This window comes from Scyliorhinus canicula, chromosome 5, assembly GCF_902713615.1.
Source record: "Scyliorhinus canicula chromosome 5, sScyCan1.1, whole genome shotgun sequence".
Lineage (NCBI taxonomy): Eukaryota > Metazoa > Chordata > Chondrichthyes > Carcharhiniformes > Scyliorhinidae > Scyliorhinus > Scyliorhinus canicula.
In genome coordinates, this window is record NC_052150.1 from 126,252,692 (window position 1) to 126,274,401 (window position 21,710).

Below are 21,710 nucleotides of genomic sequence, written 5' to 3' on the forward strand. Positions count from 1 at the left end.
AATTCTGTTCATCATATAAGATAAGGCTGGTCCACAATGAAAATCTATAGTCATGGTTATTAGGTCCTGAACTGCAGCAGTCAATTTATGCTTGGCAATGTTCCAGGAACAACAAGGAGATGAAAGCCTAATTAGTCTGTTTTGATGCTGTTAGTTGTGAGCACAGTAGGAAGTCTTACAACACCAGGTTAAAGTCCAACAGGTTTGTTTTGATACACTAGCTTTTGTAGCACAGCTCCTTCCTCAGGTGAATGGTTCTCCACGTCATGGTTGTGAGATGAACATTGTCCCAGAATCACAGAGAAACATTGGGACAACCCACTGCTCTTCTTCAGGAAAGTGGCACGTGATGTTTTAGTTGTGCCTACTTCCAGAAATCACAAACAAAAGTTGCAAAGTTTAAAGAATGCTGGACAGCTAACACTGTTGGGGAGGTTTTAAACTAATGTGGCAGGGGGATGGGAACCAGATTAGGAAGTTAGAGGTCAGTAAAGAGGCAGCAACTAAAGCCAGTAAGGTACTAGATAATAAACTCAATGTGACTAAGGGGAAGAGTAGACGGAAGAGATGATGAACGCAAAGGGACAGGTTGTCTGAGGTGCATTTGTTTTAATGCGAGAAGTGTAGCAGGTAAGGCAGATGAACTTAGGCCTTGGATTAGTACCTGGGAATATGATGTTATTGGTATTACTGAGACTTGGTTGAGGGAAGGGCAAGACTGGCAACTAAATATCCCAGGGTATAGATGCTTCAGGAGGGATAGAGAGGGAGGTAAAAGGGGTGGAGGAGTTGCATTACTAGTCAGAGATGACTTCACAGCTGTGATTAAGGAGGGCACGATGGAGGATTCGAGCAATGAGGCAATATGGGTAAAGCTAAGAAATAGGAAGGGTGCAGTAACATTGTTGGGACTTTACTACAGGCCTCCCAAAAGCGAGCGTGAAGTAGAGGTACAAATATGCAGACAGATTATAGAACAATGTCAGAGCAATAGGGTGGCCGTGATGGGAGATTTTAACTTCCCCAACATTGAATGGGACTCATGTAGTGTTGGAGGCGTAGATGGAGCAGAATTTGTAAGGAGCATCCAGGAGAGTTTTTTTAGAGCAGTATGTAAATAGTCCAACTCGGGAAGGGGCCATACTGGACCTGGTATTGGGGAATGATCCCGGCCAGGTGGTTGAAGTTTCAGTCGGTGATTACTTTGGGAATAGCGATCACAATTCCGTAAGTTTTAGAATTCTCATGGACAAAGACGACAGTGGTCCTAAAGGCAGAGTGCTAAATTGGGGAAAGGCCAAGTATAACAAAATTCGGCAGGAGCTAGGGAACGTGGATTGGGAGCAGCTGTTTAAGGGTAATTCCACATTTGAAATGAGGGAGTCTATTAAGGAAAGGTTGATTAGAGTGCAGGACAGACATGTCCCTGTGAAAATGAGGGATAGAAATGGCAAGATTAGGGAACCATGGATGACGGGTGGAATTGTGAGACTAGCTAAAATGAAAAAGGAAGCATACATAAGATCAAGGCGACTTAAAACTGATGAAGCTTTGGAGGAATATCGGGAAAGTAGGACAAATCCCAAACACGCAATAAAGAGGGCTAAAAGGGGTCATGAAATATGGCTAACAGGGTTAAGGAAAATCCCAAAGCCTTTTATTCGTATATAAGGAGCAAGAGGGTAACTAGAGAAAGGATTGGCCCACTCAAAGACAAAAGAGGGAATTTATCCGTGGAGTCAGAGGAAATGGGTGAGATTCTTAATGAGTACTTTGCATCGGAATTCACCAAGGAGAGGGACATGACGGATGTTGAGGCTAGGGATGGATGTTTAAATACTCTAGGTCAAGTCGTCATACGGAAGGGGGACGTTTTGGGTATTCTAAAAGACATTAAGGTGGACAGCTCCCCAGGACCGGATGGGGTCTATCCCAGGTTACTGAGGGAAGCGAGGGACAAAATAGCTGGGGCCTTAACAGATATCTTTGCAGCATCCTTGAGCATGGGTGAGGTCCCGGAGGACGGGAGAATTGCTAATGTTGTCCCTTTGTTTAAGAAGGGTAGCGGGAATAATCCAGAGAATTATAGACCTGTGAGCTTGACGTCAGTGGTAGGCAAAACTGTTGGAGAAGATACTGAGGGACAGGATCTATTCACATCTGGAAGAAAATAGGCTTATTAGTGATTGGCAGCATGGTTCTGTGCAGGGAAGGTCATGTCTTACAAACCTAATAGAATTCTTTGAGGAAGTGACAAAGTTAATTGATGAGGGAAGGGCTGTAGATGTCATATACATGGACTTCAGTAAGGCGTTTGATAAAGTTTCCCATGGCAGGTTGATGGAAAAAGTGAAGTTGTATGGGGTTCATGGTGCACTAGCTAGATGGATAAAGAACTGGCTGGGCAACAGGAGACAGAGTAATGGTGGAAGGGAGTGTCTCAAAATGGAGAAAGATGACTAGTGGTGTTCTGCAGGGATCCGTGCTCGGACCGCTGTTGTTTGTGATATACATAAATGATCTGGACAAAGGTATAGGTGGTCTGATTAGCAAGTTTGCAGATGATACTAAGATTGGTGGAGTTGCAGATAGCGAGGAGGAATACAGCAAAATATAGATAGATTGGAGAGTTCGGCAGAGAAATGGCAGATGGAGATCAATCCAGGCAAATGCGAGGTGATGCATTTTGGAAGATCTAATTCAAGAGCGGACTATATGGTCAATGGAAGAGTCCTGGGGAAAATTGATGTACAGAGAGATCTGGGAGTTCAGGTCCATTGTACCCTGAAGGTGGCAACGCAGGTCGATAGAGTGGTCAAGAAGGCATACAGCATGCTTGCCTTCATCGGACAGGGTATTGAGTACAAGAGTCGACAGGTCACGTACAGTTGTATAGGACTTTGGTTAGGCCACATTTGGAATACTGCGTGCAGTTCTGGTCGCCACATTACCAGAAGGATGCGTAGTGTCCTTAAAAGTAAGGTTAAGGGGGGGGGGGGGGGGGGGGGGGGTTGTTCGGTTACGGGTCAAGGGTGGATACGTGGGTTTGAGTAGGGTGATCATTGCTCGGCATAACATCGAGGGCCGAAGGGCCTGTTCTGTGCTGTACTGTTCTGTGTGATGTGGATGCTTTAGAGAAGGTGCAGAGGAGGTTCACCAGGATGTTGCCTGGTATGGAGGGTGCTAGCTATGAAGAAAGGTTGAGTAGATTAGGATTGTTTTCGTTGGAAAAACGGAGGTTGAGGGGGGACCTGATTGAGGTCTACAAAATTATGAGAGGTATGGACAGGGTGGATAGCAACAAGCTTTTTCCAAGAATGGGGGTGTCAATTACAAGGGGTCACGATTTCAAGGTGAGAGGGGGAAAGTTTAAGGGAGATGTGCGTTGAAAGTTTTTTACGCAGAGGGTGGTGGGTGCCTGGAACGCTTTGCCAGTGGAGGTGGTAGAGGCGGGCACGATAGCATCATTTAAGATGCATCTGGACAGATATATGAATGGGCGGGAACAGAGGGAAGTAGATCCTTGGAAAATAGGCGACAGGTTTAGATAAAGGATCTGGATCGGCGCAGGCTGGGAGGGCCGAAGGGCCTGTTCCTGTGCTGTAATTTTCTTTGTTCTTTGTTTTGATTTGCAAATAAAATACACAAAATTAATCTGATCGACAAACTAATTGGGCGGCACGGTAGCACAGTGATTAGCACTGTTGCTTCACAGCAGCAGGGACCCGGGTTCGATTCCCAGCTCGGGTCACTGTCTGCGGAATCTGCACGTTCTCCCCGTGTCTGCTCCGGTTTCCTCACAGAAGTCCCGAAAGGCGTGTTGTTAGGTAATTTGGACATTCTGAATTCTCCCTCTGTGTACCCGAACAGGCACTGGAGTGTGGTGACTAGAGTATTTTCACAGTAACTTTATTGCAGTGTTTATGTAAGCCTACTTGTGACACTAATAAAGATTATTATTAATTCTAAGAGGAATTTTACTCCATAATTTCCTACTTAGAATTTCAAAAACACAATTTTAAAATAATTTCTAGGAAGCACATAAAAAATAGGCTATTCTTGAAGAATACTCCGCATACTCATTGCCAAATGTTTAAAGTATTAATTAAAAACTGGTTACACTGGACTACTAACCTGTTGCCGAGTCAGAGATCATGTCACATTCCACAGCAAATGGATCCACTCCACGCTCCAAACCATCAGGATCTATGGTAAAGACCCCAGACTCGAGAATGCCTGCACTCTTTAAAGCTGCACAGGACTCCATAACTGTGATAAGTTCAAAGTAAAATGTGAACAATATGTTTTCATCCTACTGCGTTTTCTCAAAATACAACCTAGTATCATCAATTAGTATTCAGCTTCTGTCCGTCAGGGTCTATTTGGGATCATCATGTTTTGGAGTTTTTAACACTAGGAGCGCGATTCTCCTGGAAAATTGTGACGTGTAATTTTGGGCGGGAATCACGGGGGTGATTTCTGGTGGGTGCTTGGGCGCGAATCAGACTGGTATTCACCCACACTAAGTCATTTTTTGGAGCTTGGGGAGATTCTCACTGAAACATCCCACACTTAGGGTGCGATTCAGCGACTGCGTTGCTCGTTGCACCCAGTGCGGATCCGGATGCAATGGGTCAATCCTGCGAGAACCCCAAATCGAGCTCCACACCAGGCGCTGGCCAATAGCGAGTCACCTGACTCACTCCACCCGTCGCGATCTGGATCGCACCCTCATTAGGCTAATTTAAATACTCGGATGCCGCTTTCACCTGGCACCCAGGAGTCAACGGCCACGCCTACAATACCTCAACCGGATGCCGTTTGGCACTGGTTTCCAGAAACGTGGACCAGGCGAGGTGACACCTCGGGGGTCTCGCAGGCCATTAGAGACACCTGGGTGGTCAAAGATAGGGCAGAATGGGAAACCTGGCACCACCACTTTGACACCCGGGCAGTGCCCAGGTGGGAGCGTCAAGGTGCCAGGTGGGAGTGCCAAGGTGCCTGGGTGCTGCATTGGCACTGCTAGGGGTCGAGCTCAGGGAGCCATCTCTATGAGAGTGGGGTAGGGAGGGTTTCCAGAGGCCACAAAAACGTTGGGCAGCTTCATAAAGCGAAAGGGGTGGTGTCCTGATTGAGGTTGCCAGTCAAAATGGCAGCCCGATCTGTGAGACCCTGTTCCTGCTGGCATTCCAGGTTGGCACTGCTAGAAACCCACGTTGGCACTGCCGGAGTGCCACATTGGCACTGCCCTGCCCTATCCCCAACCACCCAGGGGCTCCAATGGCCTCAGAACCCCCTGACACGGTCATCACATCTGGTTTCCGTTGATGAGACCAGTACTGACTCCTGCCAGCCTCACACTGCAGGTCTGGTGAATCCCGGGAGCCAGGAGACTCCAGCCTCAAACGGACTGTGCATATTTAAATAGCTTTTTAGACTCATTTAAATATGCGAGATTGGCTCATGCCCAGCGAGGGTGTGAATCAGGTCGCGTTGGGCGCCGCAGGTTGGGAGCGTCATGATCTCTTCGGTGCCCGGCACTAAACTCATTTAGGGGCTCTCCTGCTGTTCACCAGGAATAGTGGGATCAATGCCTGGTGGCCAGAGAATCATGCCCTAGATATTTTCCGGGATTCAGTGTCATCTTTATGTTCCTTCCAATAAACATGTACCTTTTTCTACTGAGAAACCTTGTGAGAGACATTAGGTACTAATCTCTTACATGTTGCTTCTAGCATGCACCGCACAAAATCCAGCACCAACATTAAAAAGTATGTTTTTGTGACAATGATGTTTTATAAATATGATATTTTAACAGCAGAAAATACTCAGCAGATCTGGCAGCATCTGTGGAGAGAGAAACACAGTTAATATTTCAGGTCTGCTAAACGTGCTGAGTATTTTCTCGCATTTTCAGTTCAGATTTTTAACATCCTCAGCATTTTGCTTTTGCTATATTAACAGCTTTTGGCCAATGCTGCTTCAGACTACATCTGTTTTTCACAGCCTTATCTGCTGAACCATTCCAAGAATAAAAACTTGGCAAAATCAACATAGCTTCACTCATGGTGGGAGAGGCTAAAACAAGGATTTTCATTCTTTTAAAAATCAATTTAGAGTACCCAATTATTTTGTTCCCAATTAAGGGGCAGTTTAGTGTGGCCATTCCACCTGACCCTGTACATCTTTGGGTTGTGGGTGTGACACCCATGCAGACATGGGGAGAATGTGCAAACTCCACACAGACGGTGACCTAGGACCGGGATCGAACCCAGGTCCTCAATGCCGTAGGCCGCAGTGCTAACCACTGTGCTGCCCTGCCGCCCATTAAAGCCAAGGATTTTCAACCGAATTTTACATGTAAAAATATTATTTTTATATTGTACAGCCACATAATTACCTCAAAGGTTTAGGTGAAATTAATATTGTTTCTTGTTTTTCATAAATGTTACTATGGTGAACATATCTTCCTGTCACTGCTTCATTTGTAAATTTGGGGAAATCTTCCTACCATTTGTTGGATGTTAACACAGAGCAAAACTTACGTCCACATGACAATTTTGACAAGCTGAGTACAAAAGCCACACTGAGCTTAAAGAAAAATAAAGGTTTAAAAGAAATCAGATTTAGGCACCAAGGGGGCTAAATTTGATAACTCCTGAAAATTGTCACAAGGATTGCAATGCATAATTAATCCGTAGCTGTTCAACGGGATATAGGCAGCATGCCAACTTTTTGCTGCCTGCTGAACAACATGATTGCAGTGTGCAGTCAGTGCTAATCACACTTTTGAGTGGCTGCATGCCTCAGCAGGGGCCTAAAACCATGAGAGGCTAGCACATTAAAGCTAAACTGCACTATTTAAAATCAGCCTGTGTCTCTTATGGGCAAGTGCCTTGAAGCTGGAAGATGTTGAAAGTTATTCCACAGCTTATTCGGAACTGGGAAAGACATGAGAGTGGCACAACATGGGAGTGAACTGGCTCCAAGGTTTTTGGACATTGCTCTGGAGGCCTTGGTCATGAAGGTGCAAAGATGGAGAGATGCTTTGTATCCATAGGTGTCTAGGAGATCCTCCATAAGCTCCAATGGCAGTGCGAGCAAATAACTCTCTGGAGGTCAATGCCAAGGGTCAAGCCTTGATTTCCAAGCTGCAAACATTCATTGATCTCACTTGAGTGGTCAAGGTTATTGAATGCATTCTCACATTCTATATTCCACTAACTGCACGATTAGCATTTGATATTTCTCATTTCAGCATAGCCTATCATCTACCAACAATCTCCATCAATCAGGATTCACTCTTAACATTCAGGTGCTGCACCGTAGTCTCACACACTGAATACTTATGCAAACCTCACACCCACTTCTCACAGCTTACTCACAGTGCTCGCTATTACCTTGACTACCACATCAGCTAAACAAATTGCATAACATTCACTTATACACTTCTCTTTGCCTTGCAGGGGAAGGTGAAACACGACTGGAGGCTGCAGGAGCTAATCGAAGGAGAACATGTGAGCCAGCATCCCCAACTACTTACGGAGGAGATGGTGCTGGCCATTACTGGACAACTATTGCTGAGGTCATTGTCAACGGAGGTGCTGAAACCATCAAAGGTGATAGTATCCTCTTACCTAACCCTCCTCCTCACATCTCACTTCCCTCTCACCCACTCCCCCCCACAACACTTTCTTCTAATTTACAAACTGCAGGTGATTTATGCAAGTGCTTTTTACTTTCCCCTCCCTGCACTGTAACCTTATCCTTCTGCCTTTTCCCTAATCCAAGGGCGCACCCTGCTGTCGTAAGGCAATGGAAGAACAGAATGATGATGAAGATGCACCATCACGTAATTTCACTCTCATAGCTACCAGCTAACGTACTGAAGCTGTGAGTAATTTAAAGGTTAGAAAAGAGATGAGATCTGTACATAGTGAGACATCAGGTACATGTCTGTGGGCAAGGATAAAACAAGTGCCAACTCAGCAGAGGGCAAATCACAATGGGTTCTGCTGTAGAAGAAACAGATCAGCACTTTAATGAGGCAGGGTTTAGAAGAAGGCTGGTGTGTCAGCATAACAAAATGCTCAGTGCACAGACAGGCTTGTCAGGGAGTCTGAGTGTAATGTCAAGAAGCTTAGCGTTAAATGGCACAGGTTGCTCAGAGCTTGGAGCCCAGGCTTTCCAATGTCAACGTGGTGGTCAATTAGAAAGATAGGCACAGGAGTGGGCCATTCAGCCCCTCGAGCCTGCCCTGCCAGTCAATGAAATCATGGCTGATATGTGATCTAACCGTTTATACCTGCCTTTGGCCCCTTAATATTTTTCCTCAACAAAAATCTATCGAACTCAAATTTAAAATGAACAAATTGAACAATTAACCTAGCTTTCCATTGACACACTGATCAACTTAATCATGATGAGCAGCTCATGACAGCTGTAGTGTGGTGCAATATGAACTCACACCCTCTACGCATACAGATTTAATCTCCAAATTTCTCTCCTTTCTGTGGCAGGCACTGAAAACAAAACAGCTCAAGAAGGAGAGAGAATGGTACAGAAATCTCAATGTTCCACACCCTTTATGCTTGAATATTGGCAACAACGTATCTACATCCCTATCTTCTCAGCTGCGGAATGGAGCACCACATGGCAATACCCAGGAAAGAGAAAAGAGGAAATAAAATTTGAATAAAAATTAACAGAGGAGCTTTTTCACACAGTTTTGATCAGAGGGATTTTCTAAATGAATGTGCACTTGGCAGTTAGATGGAAGGTCAAAATGTTCTGACTGTTTCTAACAGTGAACCGTGTTCAGGATAAAGTGTTACCTTTCTGAGTGCACGCACACGCCTGAGATGCCCAATGATTATCATTACTCATAAAATTAGCAAATTCAACTCAATTAATGCCTTTTGCTACAGAACCATCGTCATTCTGCATTTAGTGACATGGTAACAGATTGCAGCGTTTGAACACAAACAGTTCATTCGCTACAGAAAGTAATAAATAATGATATCCTCATTTTCATTGTACCCTCTCAGTCACCCCAAGTCATTCATTCCTACTCATCTCCTAAGTAACAGCTTGAAAGTCTGTGAGATGGATTTAGGATCCTCCCTGTGTTATGGGCCAGGGTTTAGAGAACCCCAAAATGTATCATGGAGTTCACCTGACCAACAACTTTTAACAGATTGTGGTATGGGGAGCTTACGGCCCACTCTATGGGTGTGGTAGAGCAGAAATGGAGAAGTATTTTTTAAAGCAAAACAATGTTTATTCTATGAACTCAAGTTAAACTTTTTAACACATACAGTGAACATCTTAGCAACCATTAATTCAAATACAACCCCCAAAGAATACAACACTAAATAATCCTTTAAGCTTTCATTTTAACATCCATAAGTCTTAAAACACCTTTTGCCAGAAGCACATCAGGTTAAAGTCACTACTGAAAATATTTATAATTCTGAATTCACCAAATGATTAAGAGATAGTCTTTTGATGGTAGAGAGAACAGCAGTACACCTGCTTGGTCTGGCTTCAGCTCCAACACTGAACACAAAACTAAAAACACACCCTGCAGCAAACAGCCTAAAATGAAAGTAAAAAGCTGACAGACAGCCCAGCTCCACCTACACTCTGACATCACTGATAAACACCCATTTCTTAAAGGTACATTTCTTAAACACCCATTTCTTAAAGGTACTCTCATATGACACCTGTTTTTCCTAGAAAGTGTTGGTGTATATGTATGTTTGAAGTATATAGGTTTAAAATAGAAGAGGTTCCATCAGAGCACCAGATGTCTGTGGCAAAGCAGGTTGGGTTGTTGATCTGAAGACTACATAGAAAAGGGGAGACAATTTGTATGTCATTTCCTTAGTAATGGAGGGGTTTACTTCAATCTTCAAGGCTGAACTGAATGCATCAAAAGTACATTTTTATTTGTTCTTGAGATATAGTGATACTGGCCTGATCGGTATTTATTGCCCATTCCTAGTTGCCTTGTGAAGGTAATAGTGGGGCTTCTTTGGGAATTTATTTTACATTTGAGTTGATCGGAAGATCACTTCAAACAAGAATCAAATCATTGGATGTAGACAGGAATTATACCTGGCAAAGGTGCTCATTTCCCTTCCCTGGGAAAGAACAGAGATATGCCAGGCTCTTACGACAGTCAGCAGTTTCCGTGGCCAATTTTGTCCATTGATGACCAGATTTATTAAATTTCACAATTTTCCAAGGTAGACTGTGAAGTCATGATTTTAGTTTCAAGGGACAGAGAATCATACAAGGTGTACAGCTGTATTTCTAATATTGATCCTTTTCATGCATTGCTGTAAGGTGTGATTACGCATTTGATCTTTGTGCTTGCTCTGATTTTGATTGATATTTCTGTATCCAAAGGCGGATCAGGCTAGTAATAAATATGACAGAAGATGACAATTCGCTCAATTCAAGGGACTTGTCAACTCAGCTGCACATCACGGCCATGAATGGAAACTCCATAGTACAGATTGCCCATGTATACCCTGTAGTTCTAGGGCAGCACGGTAGCATTGTGGATAGCACAATTGCTTCACAGCTCCAGGGTCCCAGGTTCGATTCCGGCTTGGGTCACTGTCTGTGCAGAGTTTGCACATCCTCCCCGTGTGTGCGTGGGTTTCCTCCGGGTGCTCTGGTTTCCTCCCACAGTCCAAAGATGTGCAGGTTAGGTGGATTGGCCATGATAAATTACCCTTAGTGTCCAAAATTGCCCTTAGTGTTGGGTGGGTTATGGGGATAGGGTGGAGGTGTTGACCTTGGGTAGGGTGCTCTTTCCAAGAGCCGGTGCAGACTTGATGGGCCGAATGGCCTCCTTCTGCACTGTAAATTCGATGATAAATTCTATGATTAACAAACTGCAAAGGGACTAAGAAATCTGAACTGAATTATTATGCCTAGTGCAAAAAATTGTTTAGTGTGCCAGCAAACTTAATTAATATATTGCCATCTAATCTGGTGACATTTTTTTAATCCCACCCTTCTCTCTCTTTAATCCTCATTCCCATCTTCTCCCTCTTTAATCCCCATTTTTTCTATTTTTCTAAGCCCATCCTCTATTAGGGAAGCACGGTAGCACAAGTGGGTAGCACTGTGGCTTCACAGCGCCAGGGTCCCGGGTTCGATTCCCCGCTGGATCACTGTCTGTGCGGAGTCTGCACGTTCTCCCCGTGTCTGCATGGATTTCCTCCGGGTGCTCCGGTTTCCTCCCACAGTCCAAAGATGTGCAGGTTAGGTGGATTGGCCATGATAAAATTGCCCTTAGTGACCAAAAAGGTTAGGAGCGGTTATTGGGTTACGGGAATAGGGTGGAAGTAAGGGCTTAAGTGGGTCGGTGCAGACACGATGGGCCGAATGGCCTCCTTCTGCACTGTATGTTCTATGTTCTATGCCAATAGTAAGACCAGAGTGTTGACTCTCAGAGATTGTCAGTATGGTATGAGTGCAGCTGGACAGAATGGCTCACCCTGGCAGATCACTGCTGCACGTTCACTGGTTGTACATTTACCAGACCTTCTGATATCACAATCCTGCAGTGTCATCTCGCCTCCATTGCACTTAATGTAAGGAATTGCTTCTGACATATCTTGCTGACTCACTTCAACCCTGAGAAAAAAAAGACAATTTATTCACAATCCATAAATTGACCATCCCAAACCGCTTTATTATACAAAATTAGGCGTATGTGATTGTAGCTGATATATTAGCATGGCATGAGGATTGGTTGAGATACAGATGACACAGTAGAAATAAATGTGTCATTTTTCTGGTTGTCAAGCAGCAACTTGCAACTAGCAAGGAACAATTCCTAGAACTCAACATTTTGCAATCTCTCTCAATGACTTAGATGATGAGACCGAATGGAATATATCCAAGTTTGCTGATAACACAAAGTTAGATGGGAAAGTAAGCTGTCAGGAGGATGCAAAGAATCCGCAAAAGTAACTAGACAGATCAAGTGACCAGGTAAAAACATGACAGATAAAATATAAGATGGATAAGTGTGAAGCTATCCACTTTGGTAAGAAAAATATAAAAGTAAAATATATGTACATCTTAAATGGTGGGAAGCTGGAAAATTGATAATCACAGAGGGATTTGCATGTCCTTGTAACACAAACCACAGAAAGTTAATATGCAGGTATAGCAAGTAATTATGGAAATAAACGGTCTGTTAGCCTTTGTTACAAAGGAATTGGAAAGAAGTCTTACAAGTCCATAATAAGACCACACCTAAAGTACTGTGTGCATTTTTGGTCTCCTTAGCTAGGGAAGGATATACTTGGCTTGGAGGGAATGAAATTGGTTCCTGGGTGAGGGAATCTATGAAGAGAGATGGAGTGGACTACATTCCCTAGAGTTTAGAAGAGTGAGAGTTGATCTAATTGAAACAGGTAGAATTCTTAATGCGCTTGACAGGGCAGAATAAAGCAAAATACTGTAGAATCTGAAGATCTGAAATAAAAACAGAAAGTGCAACGACTCAGCAGGCCTGACAGCATCTGTGGAGAGAGAAACAGAGTTAATGTTTGGAGTTCAATATGACTCTTCTTCAGAACTCTTTCGGCCTCTGTTCTGCTAATTTATTGATCTGTGTGTATGTTTTATACTTAGAAAAACAGGAATTTATGTTCCACTCAAGTTTTGGAACAAAAACAAAACTTATTTTAATGTATCCAATGTCAGCCCTCGTATTTTTGAGAAAACAGCTCTGAAAGTGGGAGAGGAAAGGCCTATTGGTTTCCATGTGTTTGGAGGCAAACTTATGTATGTGAAGCAACTAATTCTGAGCTAGCATCTCCAAAATGACACTCCAAGGTCTGCAGTATTATTTCTGTAAATGCAAAAGTCCTTTCATGTACTACACTCAGCTCACATATTTTATTTACCTTGTGGCTAATGCTGGTCCATTAAAGCCAAGTTGACGGCACACCACCATGGCATCTCTGTTTGTCCACTGTTTAGCACATATTCCTCCCCAGTGCCCATCCGTCACAATTTCTATTAGACCATTATATTTATTCTTTCCTTCAACAAGATGGATATAACCTTCAGAGATAGAGAACAGGAAAATGAGCATGTCTGCAGCTTCAGGTTTATTTTCATTATTCTTTCATGGTATGTGGTTATCTCAGGCAACAGCCCCACCCCAGGAGATTACTAAATTTGTTGGCAGATTCTAAGTCTTGAATAAAAAGGATTAACTCCAAATTCTATTATTTGCACTTCAGAAAACAAACAAAAATGTTTGTGAAATCCACGAAAATAATATTTACCTCCTGGGATTTGAAAAGTGCTAAACTGAGCTGAAAATCCCTCCAGTTCCATCGAGGAGTCCGATCTCATTTGGATGCTCATTGTGTTGGAAGACCCCTGGAGCTGTGGTGGCACTTCAGATCCACAGAATCTAATTCAATGCGATTGAACAGGAAAAGCAGAATTTTCATTTTAACATATTTTAGCACAAGTAAACAGCGGTACCTCATAAAAGTTGTAATACATTTTGTAAAGTTTAATTGTTAACCTTCATCCTACGATGTCATAATTCCTAGTTCCAGTTTTTAAAAAATAAAATTGTTCCTGTGAGGTGGACATCACTGATAATACAGTATTTATTACCCGTTCTTAATTGCTCTGAGGCCTAAGCCTGATGTGCAGGGCTATAGTTGCATGTAGGCCAAACCGGCAGATCCGCACTTGAAGTATATTAATGAATCAGTGTGTTTTTGCAATAAGTTAACAACTGTTATGATGGTTTACTGGTGCCAATCCACAAATTGTTAGGTTATTGATTTCAATTCCAAATCTCACTGCACTGTCATTTAATGTTCACAGCCCCTGAATTGCTAATCAAGGGCATCATAGCCATAAGCTGCACTAAAGGTTGCTGTAACTACAGCTGTGAATGGTTTTGCTTTGGAATTATTAAGCTTCATAAAATTGTTCAATACAGTAGAAGTTGTTAACAAATTAATAAATAATTCATGAAAAACAATTACTCCGCACACATGTTGTAATTATACAGTACACAATAAGACTCCTGTAACCAGCATTTATTTTATAGAAATTAGTTATCTTTTACATGTCTTAATTATTTGTTTTTAGCACACCCCTGTGGTGTCTTATAGCTTTCTTTGTTTATAATTAATAATTATCAGTGGTTACCTGCCCATTTCTACTTTGCTGGGTCCTTTGCCGTCATAAACAACCACATAATCATACTTGCATGTTCTGTGTTCTTCGATAAACAAAGAAGTAAAATCCAAGCGGACAAGATGGCCAGGAGGAGCTTCAATCTCCCAAGTGCAGTCCATATTACTCGGGTAGGATTGTGGATAATGTGGTGTATGAAATCTTCCTTCAGTTTGTCTCATCACACCGCCACATGAATCTAACATGAAGCATAGTGAACTAGAAGATTTGTGGTTTGCTTATTGGGTACAACCCATCTTATTGCATGTTATGAACTTTTTAACAGTAATCCATAGCATTCAAAATGATAAATGTTACGCTGGAAGTAACTCACGTAACAATGACAGCTTTAATACCATCAAATAACAGGATTTCAGATTTGTCCTGCACTTTTTTATTAACACTTTTGTGATTTCGAATTTACATACTTTACCTCAGGAGCATCGTTTTTATGAATTATTCTTAAATCCAATAATATTTTGATAGGATTTTTCTTTTCTTTTTTAAAATATTTTATTGAAGCATTTGTAATTTTCACAATTTAACATATTGACATTTCTAAAACAACCGCGCGGGTCGACGCACAAAATACCCCCTAAGAGAACAACAAACAATAAACCACGTCCCCCACTTTTCCCGCCCTGACCCAATTACCCGTATACTGAGTTCCCTGTCCTTATTTAACATTACCATGCCTTTGATAGGATTTTTCAATAGATTCTGTGGAAAAGCAGAAGAATAAGCAACATTTCTGGTAGCAATTTGGATACTATAGGTAGGAAGTTGCTTATTAGAATTCCATACTACAATAATTTATAACCCTGCAAGATCAGTTGTAAATCAAAAGACGTTTATCTGTGCTGAAGAGTCTGATTGGGTCATTTGGTACTTTACGATTGAAAAATGTTCTATTGATTTCATGGATTGTTAAATAAATCTTCACTTACCTGAAGTTACAAGTGAGGAAGTAGATGGATGTACATTATCTTGTTTTGGTGGTATTTCTGTGACGACAATATGAGAGGCTAATGTAGACAGGAGATGTCCATATGCTACAGGTGTTTGCACAGCAACAGGACTTGTAGATGATGCAGTTGAGGATAGAAACTCAGTGACAGGGTCTGTGATGTTGGCGACATCTTTTACATCCAATGAGGAAAAGATCTCCATATCTGTCAAATGTGTCACGTCATATTGACTAGTTTCCCCTTTTGGTATTGGAACCCCTTCTGTGCTATTTACCACCTGATCTCTTTGTGTTCCAGTGGATGTGTGTGAAATGGCTTCACTGACACCTTCAGCAGAATGTTGTTGCACTATACTCTTCTCAGTAACTAAGATGTTGGCAGTAGTTGTAACATCCTGGAGTGTACTTGTACCTTTGGCTACTAAAGGCTGATCTTTGCCATCTTTTCTGGTGATGCGTAAATCATTCTCCATGGTTGTTACATTTACAGGATCTTTATCTTCTTCTTTAGGGGTGATGAACTGTTGTACATCACCGAGGGAGTGCATGTGTGTCTGAAAAGGACTCTCTTTGTTTAGGCTTTCCTTTTGAGGGACAAGATTGTTTTGCATTTTTCTTGTGTCTCCACTGGAAATGGTTGGTTGAAGTATTCTTTCTCCAGTGGATGTAATAGATTCCATACTTTCACTGCCTGTGAATTGCTGAAATTTACCAAAGGGTGTGGTGAATCTGGACAGGACAGAACTATCTACTGGTAGCACTGGTTGAAATGTGTGATCTATGCTGTGTGCAATTTGTTGAACTGCATTTATTTCACTGGTTGCATCTTCATATGCATTTTTTTCACTACTCACGGTTTCTTGTGATCCTGGATTATGTGTAACAGGTGTATATAACTTCATCTCATCATTCACGCTAGATCCAAATGACTTTTCCTCATCATTATTTAAAATAATGTTTGATTTTATATTTACTTTCCCCAGTTGGTCTACCCTGGGCTCTGCTGCTTGTGCAAAGCTTTGTGCTTTGAATGTTATAGATTCTACATTTATACCTGTAGCAGATGTCCCTGGAAAAGCTGTTACATTTAAGCTAGATATTGGTGGCTGTATTGTTCTCTCCACACTTTGTGGATGACCTGTACCAGATATCAGCAGATGGTTCAGCCCTACCTCATAATTACTCGTTGTTCCTGAAAGGGCTATTTCACCTCTCCTGATTGAATCCAGATGATGGTCCTGTTTCTTTTCTGTATGATGTGCAATGTTCTCTACTTTAAGTGTATTGGGATGAAAACTATTCTCAATAGTTGTAATCTCTGCCAATAAGGTATTGTCTAATCTTGACGCAATACTTAGTGAAGCTGGCAGATGTGTATGGGGTGTCAGTTGGGGGGCTGTCCAATCCTTCCCAACCTTTCCCAGAATCGTTTTCTCTTTTGTATCAACTGTATCTAGTTGACCTATTTTCCCTTCATTAAAATATCTCTCTATTTGAATAGGCAAATCTGATTTGTAACTTCTGCTCATTTCTGTAATAGACTCCTCCAGGTCCAACGAGAAATGTCTGTTAATTGCATCAAGATGCTCATTTTTCCACTCCATATTACTTGAACCTGAAGACGAAAACTGGCCTAATATGTTAAAGGAGTTCCCATTGGGCTTTGATACAGATTGACGATGTGGATCCTTTGTGCCATTGACAGCATACTCTGATGGTGGCCCTGGTGTTACAGTGCTAATGACAGGTGAAGATGTCTCAGTTTCAAATGTATTTGTCACTGCTCTTCCTAATTTATCATCAGCTACTGTTGAGCCTCTTGTAAATGATGATATTTGAGTTGGATACTTTTGTTTTTCTGTCACCAAATGCAAGTTCGGCTGCACAGTTTGACTTGTCATCACAGAGTTGGCTACATGTTTAGCAGATTCAAGAGTCTCCAATGAGATAGTATCCACCGTAAAATCTTGCTGATCTTCATAAACTGATGAAGAATGTTTTAATATTGGTTCGGTGAATTTTGTGGATGTCATTTCATTCAAACCACCATATTTGCCTTCAAATATGAATTTATTATTCCGGTCAGCGAGTAAAAATGAATTTGTTAAGTCTGAATGAGTATTGCTTTGAAATTTGTTTGTAAGACCTGGACTTCTTCGGTATGCTTCTGCCATATTAACTTTACTAAGAAGAGTATGTTTAGGGAGTTGATGTGTGACAGTTGTCACTTCATGCTGATACAATGTTCTCATATAGGGAATACTTCTTCCATTAGGGCTGTTTTTGAATTTAAGTGAAGCTTGAGAGGGTTTGAAACTTTTAGGCGCTGAATCATTGTCTCGTTTAGTGGTTTTTAGAGGTTCATCAACAGTCACATTCCAAATTTGTAACATCTCTGCAGTTATTTCAGGGGAAATCACGGTTGAATTGCTTTTCACTTTTGGATAGAATTCAATTTTGGTCTCATTGGTCAAGTTGTTCACCGTTTCAAACTTAGTCCAATTTACACCTAATTGAGAAGATGCAATAATTTTGTCTCTTTCTGATTGTAATGGATGCCTACTATTTGAACTGTTATCATTGTTCTCAGTCAAAAATGATTTCACTAATTCCTTAACATTATCTTTTTCTGAACTATTGATGGAAGGAGCAGTTGAATTTTCTGCAAAAGTGACATAAGTTGAAATTGAAGTTAAATTTTCCGAATCATAGAGATCTTTAATATGTTCACTGTGATAGCTGGGTATTACTGCATTTGGGAACAGAGTGGTTTTGTTTTGGATCTGGGTCAGATCTGTTTCAGCAGTCTCTTGTTTCTTGGAAACATTCTTCCAAGAGGAAGGCATTATTGCTCCCAAAAACAGATTCGCTGATTTGCTGTTAGAGGTTTTGTCTTCCAATTGTAGTGATTTATTATAAGCAGAACAGTCGTCGTCAAGTTTATAACAATAAACATCCCATTTTTCCAGAAGGTTCTTCTTGACTCCATATGATATAATGCCGACTCTGTTCTGGCCACAGTTCCAGTTTCTGTGTATCCTGGGATAAGCTACTTCTCCTGAAGAAATCCAACCTGCCCTGCATCCCTCTAACCCAGCAAGGTAGGCGGTGTGAAGTTGGTCCCTGGTTGCCACCACAGCTCCAAAGTCTTGCTCACAAGCCAGTTTAGCAGCAGCGAAAGTAAGTGAATACCGAATCCGCTGGTCATAATGAAAAACACCACTTCGACGCCCTGCACAAAAGAAAGCATCTGGTTTAAAAATAACAAGGCTGAGAAAAATGTTCCCATTTGGCACATCTTTAGGGGACATTTACTGTCACCAAATTTTCTTGATTTTGTTCTACAATTAATTCTTGTCAAGGTCCTGGGTGTCTTGTTATATACATAAATTTGTTTCAACATTAGCAATGAGGAAACCAAGAAAAAATAAATTATGTATAATAAATAGACATCTTTGAATAATGGACACACAATTAGAAATCCTGTTCTTACAGTCATACTGATGTAAAACTCATATAGGATCCATGTTATCGCATTTATCCCATGAGTAAGCAACAGCTTAAAAACTCATAAGTTGCACAGTTGTAAAGCAGTTTATGACGATCTTGTTCCAGTGTGTGAGGTGGCAGTGTTTAGCATAAGGTACTCAATTTATGTTACACAATGGTTACATTTTTTAGTATTTAATTCCCTCTGGATCTGCCTTGCTTTTCAAAAATAGAATGAGTACATTAATACCTCATGGGATGTCAGTGTGTTCAGTGTTCAGATGAGACCTGGGATTCTCGTCATACTTCTGCTGTTATCACATCAACCAGAGTATACATAAATTTCAAAATAGGCAAGTTCACTCAAAGGGCTGGATTTTGTTGAAAGGCAGGAGTCCATCACTGAGGATGAAAGCAGTGGGCAATCCAGCTTTGGTCCCGCGATTGGACCCAGGGAGGCACTTTGCCAGTGGTAATCAATTAAGAGCCCACTGCTGGGCCCACCATCCAATTAAGGATGGCAGCCTGTACCCAATAGCCTCTGGCCCAATCAGAAAGCTGGCAGTTCTGCAGCACCATCTTGAGGCCATTGCTGAGGCTGCAGCTGCAGGGAGTGGATGTTTCAGTGGCCAAGTGCCCTTGAGGAGGAGTAAGCATTGTTGGGAAATAACAGGACCAGCAGGCAGTCTCCGGTGATTGGAAAAAGAGGATGGGGGTGTGGTAGGTCCTGACCTAATGGAAGAGTTAGACATGGAGGTGGGCACTGCCACTGGAGTAGCCATGAAGGAGGCACCGCCTTAACCCACAGGTCACCTGGTTTCACTGGATGGTCTCCCCACACAACAGCAGGCCCACTCACATGGGCAAAATGTCCACAGAGGCAGGAAATGGTCCCTAATTGAACACTGAAGTAGCTCAATTGAGCTCCCTCGACTTTTCAACTGCTGGCAATATGGCATGGCAGCAGTAAGTTGTTGGGCAGGTACACCCCATTCCCCAACACCATCCATGGCCATTTTCTCAGCCCCTCCATCTCCAAAGGTCTCAGTAAATTCTGACCAAAGTCTGACACACACTTATTGGAGTAATGCATAGATAGGTTTGAAAATAATAATTGCATTGTCTAATAAGTTACTTGTTAATTAATAATTTGATGAATTGATTAAACAAAATGCTAAAATGAGATGATCACAAATGGCAGTATAATAATTCTTAGGTAAAGATTTGTTTAGCATTAGAGAATGTATTAATGGCTTCTTGTTTTCTTTAATTTAGTTGTAATCACCGCGATTTCCAAAACTCTAAAAATACACAAATCTTTCACTAGATTGAATCTATTTACAGTAGTTTCAGTCCAATTCTAATTACAAAGTAGAATCTGGGAAATTATGAATCCATTATAGACTAAGGAAGCACAACAGTTATAATCTTGATTTTAGTGCCTGCTGTTCTGCAAACATCAAAGGGTTTTATTTTTAAATAATCATATTATGATTGGAATTTTTGAACTACATAGTAACAACTACAATATTAAAAAGAAAACATTCAAGTAAAAAGATCATGAAATTAAATAAAATTAGAGGTCAACATCACACAATATATAACGGACTATATTTAATGGAAATGGAACAGAGTTTAGCGGAGTGTATCCCGGCACATGCAGCACTGAGAACAACCCTGCTTCATTTTTGGGCCTCGGCGAAGAAGGTCCCACTCATTTCCTGCACTAACGAACTCAGCTCGCCAGTACAGGAAGAGATCAGGGTGCTATTTTTAAATGTTGTCCTGATCTCTAAAATCCCCAACACCCCAGCTTACCAATTAGGGGGTCCTCGAGCCCCAACACCCCACCTCACAAGGGCAGGGCACCCCATAGCCTGATCCTCTGCATGGGCAAGATGCATGGGAACCTTGGCACTGCAAACCTGGTACCCTGGCAGTGTCCCTGCCACCCTGGCAGTACCACCCACACACCCAGACACTGCCAGGGTGGCACCCTGTCCAGAGCCAGACCACCCAGGGGCCCTTGATCACCAGGGAGACCCCCCCCCCCCCCCCCCAAGTGCCGGTACGCCTGATCCACATTTGTTAAAATCAGTGCTAAACAGCATTCGCTTGAGGTCTCCGAAGCGAGACCGCTAGGACCCGCGCGTTGGGTAACTCCAGCACAGACATATTCAAGTGAGGATAACTACTTACTTGAGTATGCAAATCTGGATCACGGCCATTGAGGGCAAGATCCAGATTGCGACACCGCGTGAGATCTAACGTAGCGAGCATCGTAAATCTCGCAAGAGGCCTCTCGCGAGGTTTAAGACCATAAGACCATAAGACATAGGAGTGGAAGTAAGGCCATTCGGCCCATCGAGTCCACTCCACCATTCAATCATGGTTGATTTCAACTCCATTTACCCGCTCTCTCCCCATAGCCCTTAATTCCTCGAGAAATCAAGAATTTATCAATTTCTGTCTTAAAGACACTCAATGTCCCGGCCTCCACCGCCCTCTGTGGCAATGAATTCCACAGACCTACCACTCTCTGGCTGAAGAAATTTCTCCTCATCTCTGTTCTAAAGTGACTCCCTTTTATTCTAAGGCTGTGCCCCCGTGTCCTAGTCTCCCCTGCTAATGGAAACAACTTCCCTACGTCCATCCTATCCAAGCCATTCATTATCTTGTACGTTTCTATTAGATCTCCCCTCAACCTTCTAAACTCCAATGAATATAATCCCACGATCCTCAGACGTTCATCGTATGTTAGGCCTACCATTCCTGGGATCATCCGTGTGAATCTCCGCTGGACCCGCTCCAGTGCCAGTATGTCCTTCCTGAGGTATGGGGCCCAAAATTGCTCACAGTATTCTAAATGGGGCCTAACTAGTGCTTTATAAAGCCTCAGAAGTACATCCCTGCTTTTATATTCCAAGCCTCTTGAGATAAATGACAACATTACATTTGCTTTCTTAATTACGGACTCAACCTGCAAGTTTACCTTTAGAGAATCCTGGACTAG

General features: G+C 42.2%; 1 protein-coding gene across 2 annotated transcripts in view; it reads right to left on the reverse strand.

Moving 5' to 3' along the window:
- Positions 1–21,710, reverse strand: part of LOC119966240 — a 61,444-nt gene that overhangs the window by 34,906 nt on the left and 4,828 nt on the right. For both annotated transcript variants that reach the window (XM_038797591.1, XM_038797590.1), the window contains exons 3-8: positions 15,189–18,440; positions 14,215–14,440; positions 13,326–13,456; positions 12,939–13,098; positions 11,516–11,655; positions 4,135–4,269 (exon numbers count right to left, since the gene is read on the reverse strand). In XM_038797591.1, the coding sequence (XP_038653519.1) occupies positions 4,135–4,269; positions 11,516–11,655; positions 12,939–13,098; positions 13,326–13,456; positions 14,215–14,440; positions 15,189–18,440 (4,044 nt within the window). The remainder of the gene's footprint in view (positions 1–4,134; positions 4,270–11,515; positions 11,656–12,938; positions 13,099–13,325; positions 13,457–14,214; positions 14,441–15,188; positions 18,441–21,710) is intronic.